Source organism: Hakea prostrata, chromosome 2 (assembly GCF_041222555.1).
Source record: "Hakea prostrata isolate BN-2017 chromosome 2, UWA_Hpros_2, whole genome shotgun sequence".
In the NCBI taxonomy this organism is placed as follows: domain Eukaryota; kingdom Viridiplantae; phylum Streptophyta; class Magnoliopsida; order Proteales; family Proteaceae; genus Hakea; species Hakea prostrata.
This window is the reverse complement of record NC_142601.1, coordinates 63,241,335-63,257,245: the sequence shown is the minus strand read 5'-3', so window position 1 is coordinate 63,257,245 and position 15,911 is coordinate 63,241,335. Positions and strand designations below refer to the sequence as shown.

The 15,911-nt window shown below is 43.9% G+C and overlaps 1 protein-coding gene across 1 annotated transcript in view; it reads left to right on the top strand.

Annotated features, from left to right (window-relative positions):
* The window catches only part of LOC149025606 (ARM repeat superfamily protein), a 41,455-nt gene that overhangs the window by 20,577 nt on the left and 4,967 nt on the right, over window positions 1-15,911 (top strand). Inside the window, exon 15 of the mRNA XM_089145805.1 lies at window positions 4,814-4,928. Coding sequence (XP_089001931.1) covers window positions 4,814-4,928 — 115 coding nt within the window. The remainder of the gene's footprint in view (window positions 1-4,813; window positions 4,929-15,911) is intronic.

Genomic DNA, 15,911 nt, shown 5'->3' with positions numbered 1-15,911 from the left:
TACCATGACATGGCCATTTTCGTGAGAGAGTCGGAGGAATGGTTTCCTCGGTTGCAACAGTCTTCAAGAGGTTTTGATGCTCCACAGGACTTGGGTGGAGGAAAGGATTAGTATCATATTTCTAGTTTATTTGTTCAGTTTCAGAGTTTTATTCCATTATAGATATAATTGGGTTAGATAATCAGGAGCTAGAGTTTTATTTTACCGAAGTTTTAGACTTTTAGTATCAGACTACAATTTTTGGAAACTTCCAATTTCTTTTTTACCTAGGTTCTTGAACTCAATTCATCGGTGGATTTGGTAATAGAGCGGACTTGGAATTGGTTGATGGGTGTCGAATCCACCAAAGACGATCCTTCACTGAACTGAAATTTGTGATAGCAGTGAGTAGGGTCGAATCCACAGAGATTGGTGAAGATTTATTATTTGATAAAAATTGGGGGGTTTTCAATCAAGAAACTAAAGAATGAATTACAAAAAACAACAGATGAAGTAATTAACAAGAAAACCGGAATAGCATAACTTTTAATCAAGAACTAATTTCAGTATTGATTCCCTCAATTGATTGTTGACTCAAAGATAAAAATTTTAATTTTGGGTAGATTGGTTATGGTCTTTGAGGATCAATTCTCTAACAACCAATTTTTTCCTACTCTCTTGATAACCTTCGGATCCGTTCTTTGAGTTATTTCCCTAACCAATAAACATAACCTTCGGATCAGCCTTATGAGTTATGCCTATCAATTGCATTAAACATTAAAGACTCAATCACTAGCCAATAAACCTGGAAACGCCTTGTTTATTTAACTAGGATATACATTCTCATAGAAAATTTCTAGGTCGTTGATTACCCTTCGAGGATTTTATTAGTCAGTTATATTAGCATAATCAATAAATAACTATTCTAATTGATTAACTATTGAAATTAACCACCAAACAATAGGCCTCTTGTCTAAGTATTAATCCAATAACATGATAAACATGGAAAATGTATAAATACCTGAGAATTAAAGAAGAAAACTAATTATCCAAAGTCTCACAATTGCTGGAAATCAAACTTCTATTAATCCTAATTGAAAGACAGAGTTAGCAAGACAGAGAAAAGAAGAACAAAGAAATGAAAAATGAAGAAAACATCGTGCCCTCTCTTCCTCCCTTAGAATTGTGGCCTCCTCTTGTTGTGGTGTGTGATGTCCATCTCCGGAAATGTCTTCCTTGTTATCGAGGTTTCCTGCCGATTCTACCTCGTTTCCAATTTTGTTGTTTACATTGTTCTCTTTACTAATGCAATGCTTCCTAATTCAGTTGTTTCCATTCTTCCTCCTTGCCTATTTGGTTGTTTTCATTCTCGTTCTTGCCTATTTGGTCGTTTCCATTCTCCTTCTTGCCAATGCAGCTGTTCCAATTTAGTTGCTTTCCAATTCAGCTTATTTCTAAGATGTCCAATCAGAAGAGGGAATGAAATCTTTGGTTATTGAATGGAGACATTTCATAAAAATACTCCAAATTTGGATGTAGTCAATCCTCCAGCTTTGGGCCTGGTTCTTTGATGTGGTTCAGTGATGTATCTAGCCCCCACACAGTCCCAAAAGAGCCTAGAAGGTCTGAGCCCATCAGGAATAGGGCCCAAACAGGGGGGAGGGGGCAATCTGACCAAGGAGCAGAATGGTCATTTTCACCCCTTGGATCAATTCTATTTAGTATGGTGAGTTCAGAATTATTTCTGATTTTTAAGTTTTGTTTTATTTTCTAGGAGTCTTGGTGGTTAAGTAAGCGTTGTTTCCTTTTTGGTTTAAAGTTTCTATTTAGTAAAGAGTCTTAAAGTTGTTCTCAATTGGGAAAGAGTATTTCCTAATAGGGAGTCCTATTTTGTTGGTGTTATAAATTAAGAGTGTTACTCAAGTATGTGTGGGTTGCTTAGCAACCAAGTTTCCTTATTTGAGTCCAAGACAGTTGTAGACGCTATAAATAGCATTTCAATAATGTAAACTTCAGTTTTGGATTAATGAATTGATTGATTGAGTGAATTTTGACTTGGGAAGTCGTGGGTATTCCTCTTGGAACCTTACTGCTGGGAGGAAGCTTATCTTCTACAATTTGAGAATTCTTTTCACCTTCTTCATCAATCCAGCAGCATACTAGCATCAACAAAGCCTACAGACAGCCAGACATTCGTTTTCAAAGCACTCAAGTAAGTTGCAGCCATTCCCAACCCCAAACCCTAGCCACCGTAGCCCCTTTCCACCTCTCCTCCTTCCCACGATTTCCAGTCCTAACTCCATTAGGACTCACTGATCCCCACCCCCTTTTGCACTCCTTTTACCCTCATTAGAATCGCAGAAGACCCCTTAACCTAGTCCTAACTCTAGAATCTCGAAAGTTGCCCTAAATTCTGGTTTTCAGAATTTCTGCACTTCTTCTTCCTTGAAAGTTGCAGAATTTCCAGAAATTCAGAATCTGAAATTTCTATAGTCCTAATCATCAGATCTGGTTCTAGTTGAAGAACATCTATAGGAAACATTTCTGAATATTAGAACCAGCAACCCTATCCCTTTCCCCCTCCCAACCGAAACCCGTTCCCAAAACCCTAACCCTAACTGAGCCCTAGTTGGCCCAAGGGCTGAAATTTCCAAATCTGAGTTTGAATTCCTATTAAAATTTCAGACCTGAAATCACAACCCCAGCCCAGCAGCCTTATAACCCCTAAAACTGTTAGCCAAAGCCTCCAGAAACCCTAGTTGGGTGCTGGTTCCATTCTAGAAGATCCGGGAAGATTAACCCTAAACCTGGGTTTGCATCATTCAGCCTTTCTTTGATCTAAAAATGTGGCGCTGCAGCTCTAAACCACTCTTTCCCTTGACTTTATATCCAAGTGCTCCAATCTGTCCATGTAGCACAAAAATAATAAAAATCTATATAAACAAGCAACTAATCAAATTAAAATACAAAGGAATTGATATAGTATTAATGCAATTAAAAGACCTATTAGTTGAATAAGTGATTCCTTGAGCAAACTTCTTCACCCACCCTCTCCCACAGAAAAGAAAAAAAAAACTTTTTCTTCTCTACAGTCTCTTCCCTCCACCACTTCACATCTTCTCTGTTCTTATTGTTATATATATATATATATATATATATATATATATTTATCTACGAGAGGCTTGGGGCTCGGAGCTTGGAGTTGACATCCTTAAAGATGGCTTGCCAAATCTGTTATTCTTGCTATTCCTGCTCCATTCTTCCTTTTCCCTTTTTACTCCTTGTTCTAGTTGCACCAAGATCATCCTTGGTTCTGATTGTATTCTCCTTCTTTTAGTTCTTTATTCATCTTCACATATTGGGAGTTAGGTGACATAAGTCACCACCATAAAATGACCTGGTACACGAGGAACAACTGCCAGATCCATCCTCAGTCGGAGATCGAACCAGAAGTCATCATTGATTGGCTCTGCAAGTTACTGTTTCGAGCTGGTTCAGATTGTTGGTTATCCTTCATCACTCTACTTGGGGTAAACTTAAGTTGGTATTCAATCATCACGGAGAGAGGATGTTTTGACCAAATTTTCAAATTTAATGGTGCTGCGTGGTGTTCTCTTCCTCAAATCAATCATTGTTTTCTGTCTCTTGGTTTTTCTTTTTTCTTTGGAAGTAGGGTGATGACATGACATTCCTCTTTCTTCAATTCTTGAATTCCTATTTCCTACAAGTAAAAAAAGTAAAAAAAATAGTCTCATTTTTCTTATTATTTGTACTACTTCCGTCCCTAGATTTCCCTTCCAGTTTAAATTGTTTATATTTCCGTTCCAGTTTAAATTAGCCTCATTTTTTCTTATTTTGTATGTTCTGCTACTAAAAAAATGTGTAGTGTATGCTATATTAGAGAAAACATACATCAATGTACAGTGTAAACAAGTCACCTAGGCTCCGAAACCAAACAACATTTTGAGCTTCTTTTTTCACACAATATAAAGGTGCCCATACTTCTCAAGATGCTTATTTTAAATTGGTTCCCCTGAAGTTTTGGGCAAAACTAAACTTGTTGAACAAAATTGCAGCCAAAGTGCTATAAGTTTCGGTTGGAATATCTTAGTTTTAACCTACTTCTCAAATGAAGCTTCTAACCTAACACATGGTAGGGCTTTCCGGAGTTTGTTTCCAAACCCAACACCCAGGTTAAAACCTTACATCTTACTCCTGAGGAAAACTATGTGCATCATTTACTGTCCCCTTCTTGTTTGTTGCTCATTCTTACAACGGATTTGTTTTTGCATCATTTACATCTTACCTGTCCCTTTTTAATTTATTGCTGTTTTTCTTGCAATAAATTTGTTAGTATTTCTTCCTGGTTGCAATCCCCCCCCCCCGTGGGATAATTTGCTTCCTCTGCAACTACTGCTCTGGATTATAGTTTCCATTTATGTTGTTCTTAATGTCACCTGAACATTGAGTTGAAGCATGGATCTTTGTTGCTTCTACTTAGTTGTTTCCTCTGATTGAACTGTGTTCATTATTTTTGTTTTGCCTATTGCCCCGCAATTGCTTCTCCTTTTTCTCATGCAATTTCATCCTATTGGGGGCAGGTGTTTGTCTGAAAACTTGAGTAATCTGTGGCTGAAGCAGAAGATTTCAGGCTTAGTTGTTGTATATGTTCCATGATGAAATCTGAAAAGTTGGAAGATTAAACTACCAGAAAAGTCGCTCTTAGATATCTCAGACATTTTTTTGTCTAATACAGTATTACTTGATTTTCAATTTCTCATCCAAAAGGTTACACTGGCTTTTTTTTCTTCTTCTTTTCTGTGAACAATTTCAGGCTTATAGATTGATACCTGGCCTGGTGGCTCGACAATGGTGTCTGATAGAGATTTGCTCGAAACAGGAGATTATAAATATAGTGACTGATGCACATATTGAATCTGCAAAGAATGGTTGGCTTTCTTATCATTTTTTCTATAACCGTTATCATGCCTTAACGTTTATGGTTATTATGACTTATGAGATTCATGCTTATTTAATTCAATTCTGCAAAAGGAAAAAAAAAAAAGCTCTTGCCATAAAACTTTCCAGAAATGAAGTATTTTAATTTCTCACCAAATTTTTTTACTTCGAACTTTGATTTGCAGCAGTTATTTTTTGTATCACAAAGCCAGATTGTTTTTTTTTTTGGGGGGGGGTGTTGTGTTGTGAACATGATTTTGCCCCCTGGCAGAGAGCCTAAGTGGGGCCCATAGAATGCCCCTAAGAAGCCTCCTAGACTTGCCAAATCCTCTAGGAGGGGTATTTGGGCATTTTCGGTCTGATATTGTTGCTCGAATTAATTCATATTTAATTCTAGAGTCCAATTTGGATAATGATTCTTAACTTGAGTTAGTGGTTGAGTTAGTAGTTAGTAGTTGAGTGTCCTAAGGAGTTCTATTTCAAGTGAACTTCCTTAGACTAGAGCTTTAAGTTCCTTATACTTTTATTTCAGCATGGGTCTATCAGGGACCCCTAGATGTTTTAATTTTTATTTCAATGGTTGAGATTATGTGGTGGGATCCTAATCTATGAAGGAATTCCACACAGAGTTAAAGTCTTTTAGTTGGCTATAAATAGAGCCACTATTTCTTTGTAAGTTAAGTCTGGATGAATAAAAATTATTGATATTGCAGCCAAGGAAGGTGCAACAGGGTTCTATTTGGGTAGGACCCCGTGGTTGTTTAGTTCTCTCAATTCTCTCCCTCTTCCTGTGATCCAGCAAATAGTCCAGCAACTCTACAGCAGCCAATCTACTTCCAGGCTTCCAGCAACCATTCTTCAAGAGTTTTCTGCTGAACCAGTGAGTAGATCCCCTCCCCAACCCCTGCCCCACTTCTTCTCTTCTTCCTTCTACCTCCTACCTCCTACCCTGCTCAACCTAAGAGTCCCCCTTCCCCATGCTGTTGCAACCTTGCAGCAACTTTCCCCACCCCCTGTAGACCTCACAGTCGCTCCCCCTCATCCCACGACAACCCTAATCCCTCCCCTGTCCTCCACAAGTGCCCCCACCCCATTCGCCTGCTGCCACAGCTTGGTAGCATCCCCCCCCGTCCCAAAAAAAAAAATGATAATCCCAGCTCCTCCCTACCCCCTGCAAGCCTTCCAAAAGTCCTTCCCTACCCCTGCGATTACTGTGGGACCCTTCCCCTCCCTCAAACCCAGTGGCACCCTTCCCAGCCCCTCTCTGACTTGCCGAGACCAGAAAAGAGCAGAAAACAGAACAAGGAAAAAGAAAAGGAAAAGGAAGAAAGGAAGGAAAAGATATCAAGAAAGTTGCCCAAGATCTTTCTTTCAACCCATATCCATCCTAAAACCCCTTCAGGAAGCCAATTCTATTTTAGGAACCCGATTTCCTTTCCAGCCCATATTTGTCTTATTCCACATTATTTTTGGATATCTCAAAAATCACCCCATAGAGGTTTTTATTAAACCCTTAACAACCCTTAGGATCTCAATTGTGTTTATCTTCCCTCCAACTCCCACCTTCCTTAGGCTCCCCTAAAATTATTAGATTATTTGCTGGAAGATTTTGGGCGAATCTTTAATTCTAGGGAATCTGTTCAAAAAAACCCTAAACCTAGAATCGGGTTCACATAAAGTGGGGTGTTAGACAACTTCGAAATCTCTAAATTAATTGCTTTTATGGATAGTATGGAGACATTTTTGGCCTACATAGCATGAACAGTCATTTGTGCATATGGTCTAGAAATTTACCTTAAAAACTTTTGTTTTTGGGTGAATAAATAATATATTAAAGACAACAAAAAAGATACAAAAAGGAGGAGAGAAGGGGGGGGGACCGATCAAGAAGAGGATCGGAAGGTAGTGGAGGTCCCAAGAACTAACAAGAAGCCTAGTCCTTGGGGAATTTGCTACTGGGGGGTGGGGAAGAGACGAAAGCCTCGAAGAAACATCAAAACAGATGGCCTTCCAAATCAAGTCTAAGGGGCGAGATTTGGATGTCCATCTCCTAAGGTTGCGCTCCCACCACAAGTAGTGGATGATAGCTCCAAAGAGTAGCTTACCTACTTGGTCGCAAATAGAGGAGCCTGAAAAGATTCTCAAGATCCAATCCAATCACTAGCAAAACCAGGAGGTCGCCTCGACCAAGGCCAAATGGAGGAGATGGCTAAAGACCAAAGCAAGCGGGGGAAAGGGCAAGAGAAAAAAAGGTGATCTAAGTTCTTTGAATCTTTCTCGCAGAAAATGCAGGTAGGGTCAACCAAGATGTGGCGGCTAATGAGGAAGGTTTGGGTGGGGAGAGCTAAGTTGAGGGCTTTCCAAAGGGTAAGGGAATGGCGGGGGATTTGGCCTTCGAACCAGACCAAAGGGGCCCAGGGGACACAAGGAGATGGGGAACTGATGAGGTTCCAAGCTGAAGAGGTAATGAAGGATTTGGTGGGGGAAGGAAGCCATATGATGAGGTCAGAAGAAGAGTAGGGAGAGAGGGGAGGAAGGGAATTCCAGACATGCATGAGGTTAGGGTGGGGAGAGGGGGATCAAGAGCCATTAGAGATGAAGGGAGATAGGATGGCGTCGCGAGGGATGCATGTATTATAAACCGAGCTGGGACCGAGAAGAGAGTACAAAATGCCCATCGGATGCTACAGATCAAGCCAGAAAGAGGTGGAGGATCTATAAGATACAATGATAGAGATAGCTGGCAAGGCCTTAGGAAGGAGAAGTTTTCTCTAGATCCAGGAAGGGTTTGAGGGAACAGGGGTGGTCTAGATGGAGTTCAATTTAAGAAGGTAAGAGTATACCTAGGAAACCTAGATGGAGTCTTGTTTTGAGGCAATTTTCCAAAGGAATTTCAAAAGGCAAGCTACGTTGACATCTATGATGCGGCGGATGCCAAGGCCTCCTTCAGAGGTTGGGTGACAGGTATTGGACCAGCTGATAGGGTGGAGGAAGCGGGAGGACTCTTGACCTTTCCAGAGGAAGGAACAAAAGAGGGATTTCATAGTATGGATAGAGTATTTAGAAAGGGAGAAAATTCCACACCAGTAGAGATAGGAAGATTGAAGAACCAATTGAATAAGCACCACCCTGCTTGTAAAGGAGAGAAGCTTTTCTTTCCAGAGTTGGAGCTTTTTCCTGATGTGGTCCAGCATCAGGGAGCAATGGTCGGTGAGCCTACCAGGGATGAGAGGGAGACCAAGATAGGTAATGGGGAAGGACCCAGGTTTGAAGCCAGAGAGTTAAAGATGGGAGGAGCGAATGGAATTGGAGACACCCGTGAGAAAGATGGTAGATTTCTCAAGGTTAACTCGAAGACTAGAGAGGGATTAAAGGAAGAGAGGGATGAGAGGATAGAGGAGATAGAGGAGTGGTTCACCTTAGAGAAGATCATAAGATCATCAACAAAGGCGAGGTGGGTAAGCTTAAGGGCTTTTCACTTGGGGGTGGGAGAGATAAGGAGTTGATCAGTTTTGGCTTGGAGGAGGCAGGAGAGGACTTCAAGAGCTAAGGAGAAGAGGTAGGGGAGAGAGGGCAACCTTGGCGGATTCCCACCTTGGAAGGAAAGAAGCCGGCAGGGGAGCCATTAGTGATGATAGAGAAAACAAGGGTGGAGATGCAGATTCTGATCCAATGGACGAAAGGGGGGAAGCTCATGGCGGAGAGGACCCCGCTGATGAAGTCCCAACGGATAAAATCAAAGGCTTTGTGGAGGTCAACCTTTAGAAGGGCTGTAAGGGAGTGAGAAGCACGGTCGAAACCTCTAACAATCTCCACACAAAGGAGAATGTTATCCAAGATACCACGGCTGGAGATGAAAGCAAATTGATTAGCACTAACCAAGGAGGACATGATTGGTTTGATCCAATTAGCGAGGATTTTGGAGATGAATTTATAGAGGAGATTGTGAAGGGAGATAGGGCGAAAATCAGAAAGGGAAGAGGCTCCAGGCTTTTTGGGAATCAAGCAAATGAAAAGTTTGGTTTATGGAGAGAGCTGGGAAGGGTTAAAGAAAAAGCTGTAGATGACCCTTACCAAGTCCTCCTCAATAAAATCCCAAGTGGCTAGGAAGAAGCCCGTACTGATTCCATCAGGGCTAAGGGCACGGTTGGCTTTGTGAGATTGAATGGCTGAAATGATTTCCTCAAAAGAAGGAATGGAATAGAGGGATCCATACAGGGAGGGGTCAACAAATTTGTTAAGGATGGAAGGGGGAAGAGGGTGGCGAGACGGGAGGGGAGAGGGAGGAGAGAGAAGATTGGAGAAGAAAGAAATGACTTCGGATTTGATACTAGAGGTTGCAAATCCAAAAGCCACTACTAGTAAGCAGACAAGGAAAGGAGTTGAAATTGTGGTGAGCTTTAAAGGATCGTTGAAAATAGTCCGTGTTGGAGTCACCTAGCTCAAGCCACTTGATGTGGGATTTTTGCCGAAAGAAGCTTTCCTCTTAAAAGAGAGAATCTCGGAAAGCTCTAAGGAGAGGGAGTTCTCCAGGTCAGCCAGCGAAGGGTTGAGGGTGTCGGCTTTGGAGGAGGGTTTGGATCCTATAGAGCTCGAAGCGACAACTAGAGACTCTATAGGAAATATTCCCCACAAAGGAAGAGTTCTAAGATCAAAGAGTAGATTTGGTGTTTCTCAGCTTACGAGCAAAGGCAACAAGGGGAAGGGAGTGGCAGTGGACCGGCTAGAGCCAAGCCGACTAGACTATAGTTAGGAAGGAGGCTTCAGAGGTCCACATGTCAAAGTATTTAAAGGGCTTGGGACCAAAAGAAGGGGGGGGGTCAAGGATATGAAGGTGGCAAGGGGAATGGTCCGACGAGACAGGGGGAGCAAAGAAAGCATGGGAAGAGAGGAAGCGGGCAAGCCAGGAATCATTTGCCATGAAGCGATCCAAATTAGAGGCGATGCGAACATTACTGATCCTATGATTTTGCCAAGTAAGGAGGTGGCCAAACCAACGGAGATCGAAGAGGCCCGCATCATCAATACAAAAGTTGAAAGCTTTGATGGCCATTGGATCTAAGACTCGGCCACTGACTCTCTCATGCGAGAAGCGAATGGAATTGAAGTCCCCACCAATGCCCCAGGGGAGCCCGACAGTAGTAGAGGAGATGGAATGAATGTCGTCCCAAAGAGGGGCATGGTCCGAAGCACGGTTAAAATCTTAGATGATGGTAAGAAAGAAGAGGGGGCCTGCGGGCGGAGAGAGGCTAAGGTGCATGAATTGGGGAGAAGAAGATAAGAGAGAGACAAGGATTTTGGACGGGTCCCAGAGGATCCAAATACGACATTAGGAGAGGTTGGAATTGGAGAGAAAAGACCAAGAGGGGGTGATCGATTGGGCAATCCGATGGGCAATATCACTCTGAACATGGGTCTCGAGGAGGGCACAAAAAGAGGCTTTTGAAGTGCGGAGAGTAATTTTGACTTTGGCTTGTTTTGCAACGGAATTGAGACCCCTAACATTCCAAATTAAAATGTTAGTCATTAAAGTAATACGAGGTGGTGGCAACAGAGGAGCTGTAAGAGGATGCATAATGGAAAACTACATTAGCCAAATTAGCCAAATTATCATCAATAATGGGGTGAGGGGAGGACACATGCATGGAAGGATTCCAAGGGGATGGGATTTCAAAGATGTTGGGGTCAATAGTGGATCCTGAGTCAGAGGATAGGGGTTTGGTGATGGGGGACAATCTTGGAGAACATCCATCATTCAAGGACGGGAAGCATAAAGGGGAATAATTTGGGCAGGTATGGTTTTTGGGCTCGGGTGGGATAGTATGGTGGGAAAGTTTCCGAGAATTAGAGTGGGATGGGTTAATATGGTTAAGTGGGTGAGCAATTGGGCCTAAGGGGATAGGCCCAATTGGGCACAAGGGGTAATGAGGTCTAGGCCCAGGTGAGGGAATCTTAGGCAATGTGGAGAGGGTGTAGGGAAGTATTTGCGGGTTTGGGGTAACATTGTCGGTGGGCCCAACGTTTAGGACAAAATGAGGTAGAGGGTGGTTTGGTGGGATAGGCATTGCAGGTATCGTGTTCATTAAGTAAGGAGAAGGGGAAGAGGCAAGGTTTGAGGGATGCGGGTTTTTGGAAAGATGCAGGTTGGCAGAGGTCTTGGCGACGGGGGGTTGAGCATGGGAAAGGAAAGGCGTACTTGGTGAGATCAGGAGCTCAGTTTTGATCGGCGACCGAGGGCAACAAAGCTATCCTTTGGAGCCTACAGAGGAGGCACCTATGGGGGGGGAGCTTTTTGAGCGATTGCAGTAGTTGATGGAGCATTCGAGACAATAGCAGCAGCTTTCCGAGATGCAGGAGGCGGTGACAGGGTGGCAAGATCAAGAGAGGTACGACCCTTCTTCTTCTTCTTGGGTCTGTAAGTTTTGGCCAGCGGGAGCTTTGCTGGAGGAGGAGCCAATTCTCGACATTGATTGAAACCCGCTCTAATCTGTCCAGGAGAGGTATAGGGACAGGATTAAAGGGAGCATCATTCATCTTAAGGTTCTCAGATTGAAGAACTGAGAATGGATTCGCAGTAGGAGGAATTGAGAGATTGGCTGCAGGTGACGGCAACAAGGATCTTTGAGCAAAATCAGGCGAAGGCTTTTGTGAGACTTCGGACAGTGGAGACAAACGATCATCTTGACATAGACTAGCAGGTGCACATTCGGTGTGGCAGTGATTTGCAGGCATTAACGATGGAGAGGAAGCCGCCATGGCAGTGAATTGCAGGCAGCAGCGATGGAGAGAGGGGCTCAACGGCGATGATGATGGCAGAATCAAGAGGAGCCAGAGACTTTTTTTTGGGTGAATAAAGAATTATATTAAAAAGCAAAAGCAATTACAAAGAGAAAAAAAGGGGACCGACAGCCCTTCAGGAGTGGGGATTAATGGGGGAGGTGAGATTCTAGGAACTAATAGTTAACCTATTCTTTGTAAAGTCAGGCACAGGAGGATGGGGGGAAGAGAACAATCTAGAAGAAACATCAAAATGGATGGCTTTCCAAATTCCATCTCGAGAACGGGATTTGGAGCTCCATCTCCTTATGTTACGCTCCCACCACAAGTGATGAATTATAGCAGCAAAGATAAGCTTACCAACTTGGTCACAAAGCGAGGAGCCAGAAAAGCTTCTTAGGATCCAATTCCAATCATGACTAAACCCAAGAGGGCATCTCGATCTCGGCCAAATAGAAGCAGAGGCAAGGGTCCATAAAGAGCCGGAAAAGGCGCAGGTAAAAAAAAGGTGGTTAAGGTCCTCAGGGCCATTCCAACATAGGATACAATTGGGGTTAACAGGGATGTGGCGGCTAATAAGGAATGCTTAGGTGGGAAGGGCAAGGTTAAAAGCTCTCCAAAGGGTAAGAGAATGGCGTGGGATGTGGTTTTTGAACCAGACAAGAGGGGCCCAAGGAACAAGGGGGAAGGGTCTCTGAGGAGGTTCCAAGCGGAGGTGGTAGTGAAGGATTTAGTGTGGGAGGGAAGCCAAATGGATAAGTCAAAAGGAGAGGGCAAGAGAGGGGGGAGGGAGTTCCAAATTTGTGTGAGATTGGGGTGGGGGGAGGGACCAAGAACCATTAAAGATGAAGGATGAAAGGGATATAGCTTTAGGAACAGATGTCATAGACAGCGGGGGGACCAAGGAGAGTGAACAAAATTCCCATTGGATGCCAGGGATGAAGCCAAAAGGAAGTGAAGGATCCAGAAGAGATTTGGATAGAGAAGGCGGAAAGGGCACGAGGACGAAGAATAAGGAGTTTCCTCCAAAATCCAGGAAGTTGTAGAGGATTGGGACAAACCAAGTGGAATCGGATTTAAGAAGGTAAGAGTAGACCCAGGAGACCCATATGGAATCATGCTTGGAAGCAATTTTCCAGATAAGCTTGAGAAGACATGCCATGTTAACATCAAGAATGCGACGGATACCAAGGCCACCTTCAAATTTAGGGCGACAGATGGTAGCCCAACTGAAGGGGTGAAGGAATCGGGAAGATTCTTGGCTTTTCCAAGAGGAAGGCACGAAGAGAGATTCCATAGTATGGATCATAGCTTTAAGAAGGGAGAAGATGCCATACCAATAAAGGTATGAGGATTGGAGAACTGAGCGGATGAGCACCACTCTACTAGCAAAGGAGAGGAGTTTACCTTTCCAGAGTTGGAGCTTTTTCCGAATGTGGTCTAGCATGGGGGTACAATGGTGACGGGTGAGCCTACTAGGGATAAGAGGGAGACCAAGATAAGTCACAGGGAAGGACCCCAGCTTAAACTCAGTAAGATGCAAAAGAGAGGTGCGAGTTGAATCAGGGATGCCTGAGAGGAAGATGGTGGATTTCTCCAGGTTCACTCGAAGGCCATAGAGAGATTCAAAGTTGGAGAGAGCTGAGAGGATGGAGGAGATAGAAAGGTTATCAACTTTGGAGAAAATCATGAGGTTATCCGCAAAAGCAAGATGGGAAAGCTTGAGGGATTCACAGTTTTGGATTGGAGGATGCAAGAAAGGACTTCCAGGGCTAGGGTAAAGAGATAAGGGGGAAAAGGGCAACCTTGGTGGATACCAACTCTGGAGGAGAAGTAACCCGCCGGGGAACCATTGGAGATGATGGAGAAGCGAGGGGAAGAGATACATATTTCAATCCAATGGATGAAGGAAGGGGGTAAAATCCCATCGGATGGAATCAAAGGCTTTGTGGAGATCAGCCTTCAGGAGGGTGGCCAGAGAGTTTGAGGATCTATCAAAACCTCTACAATTTTGCACAGAGAAGGATATTATTAGAGATGCTATGGCCAGAGATGAAGGCAGATTGGTTTGGACTCATAAGGGAGGGCAAAACCAACTTAAGACGATTGGCAATAATTTTGGAGATGAATTTTTAGAGGAGATTACAGAGAGAGATCGGGCGGAATTTAGAGAGAGAGGAGGCGCCAGGGTTTTTGGGGATGAGACAGAGAAAGGTTTGGTTAATGGAGGAAAGCTGAGAGGGATTAAGGAAGAAGCTACGAATAGCATGAACCAACTCTCTCTCAAGGAAGTCCCAAGTAGCAAGGAAGAAACCTATGTTGATGCCATCAGAGTCAGGGGCACGATTAGCTTTGTGAGAGCGGATGGCGGAGAGGATCTCCTCCTGGGAAGGAATAGAGAAGAGAGGGGCCAAGTAAGAAGGGTGAACGAATTTGTTAAGGATATAAGTGGGAAGAGGGGGCCAGAGGGGAGAGTAGAAGGAGAGAGGAGGCTAGAGAAATAGGAGACAACATTAGTCTTGATACTAGGAGGGTCATCAATCCAACCACTACTAGTAAGGAGACGAGGAAAGGAATTGAAATTGAGGCGGCTTTGAGGCTATGGTGAAAATAGGCAACATTGGCATCCCTGAGCTTAAGCCACTTGATTCTTGATTTCTGGCGAAGAAAACTCTCTTCTTGGGAAGCAAGAGAGGAGAGTTTCATGGAGAGAGACTTTTCTTCCTCAGCTAAGGATGGGTTGAGAGGGTCATTAAGGAGAAGAGATTGGGTTCTAGAAAGATCTGAACGGCAAGAAGAGACCTAGAGGAAATCTTGCCAAAAGTGGAGGAATTCCAAGAGCGGAGGGCTATCTTGGTATTCCTAAGCTTGCAGGCAAACGCCACAAGAGGAAGGGAGTGGCAGTGGACCGGCTGGGTCCAAGCATTTTGGACAGTTGGGAGAAATGAGGGATTGGAAGTCCACATATCGAAAAACTTGAAAGGCTTAGGACCAAAAGAAGGAAGATTAAGAACGGGAAGATGGCAAGGGGAGTGGTCCGAGAGGGGGGGGGGGGGGAGAAGAGGGCATGGGAAGCAAAGAATTGGGAAGTCCAAGAATCGTTAGCTAAGAAGCGATCAAGCTTGGAGGCAATACGGTCGGTTCCACTTCTTTGGTTTTGCTAATTGAGGCACTGGCCAAACCAACGAAGGTCATTCCACCGCCACTGGGTTTGGCGAGCAACCACCAACTCGCTCGTGCATGAAACGAACGATATTTTAATCACTTCCAATACCCCAGGGCTTCCCAACCAAGGAGGGGGAGAGGGAGAGAGAGCGGAGATCATCCCAAAGAAGGCGCGATCAGAGGAACAATTGAAGCCATACACAATAGAGAGGAAGAAGGAGGGGGCCAAGGGAGAGGATAAGTGGAGATGCATGAGTTGAGGGGAGGAGAAAAGAAGGGACAGCTGAAAGTTAGCCGGATCCCACTGGATCCAAATGCAGCCATTGGGGGAGAGAAGAATTAGAGAAGATAGACCAATAGGGGGCTAGGAGAGGGCGATCCGACGAGCATTGTCACAATGAACGTGGGTTTCCAGAAGAGCACGGAAGGAGGCATTCGAGTCACGAAGAATGTGCTTAATTTCAGCTTGTTTAGCAAGGGAATTGAGTCCCCTGACGTTCCAGATGAGGATATTTGACATTTAAAATGGTTTTTTTTTTTGTGTGTGGGGGGGCAATAATGAGCTGCTGATGGGGGGGGGGGAGCAGTGAAAGAGCTAATGAGGGGAGGGGAATAATTTAAATGCAGCAAATTGTCAAACAAGAGACATTCAGAAGAGGGGGATGGGTTCTCACACAAATAGGAATCTAGGGGGGGGGGTTCAAAAATATTAGGATCAATAGTGGATGCAGAGCTTGGGGAAGAAGGGTCAGGATAGAGATACAGTTCAGGGGGAGGGGTGGTGAAAGTTAAAACCGGGGAGTCAGGGGAGTTGGGAGAGGGAGGGATAAGGAGATTCAAGAGGCTTGGGGAACGATGGGCAGTATAGGGAACGTGGTTTGATTGCAATAAGGGGCCAGGACTTGTTTGGTTGGGGGATTCAAGGGAAGGAGCAGATGGTTGGGTTAAGAGGGCTGGGTTTACAAGGTAGTTGGGCCAAGGAGTTATAGGGGATGAGAAGGTTTAAATGGCTTGGGTTTAGGTGGTTTAGG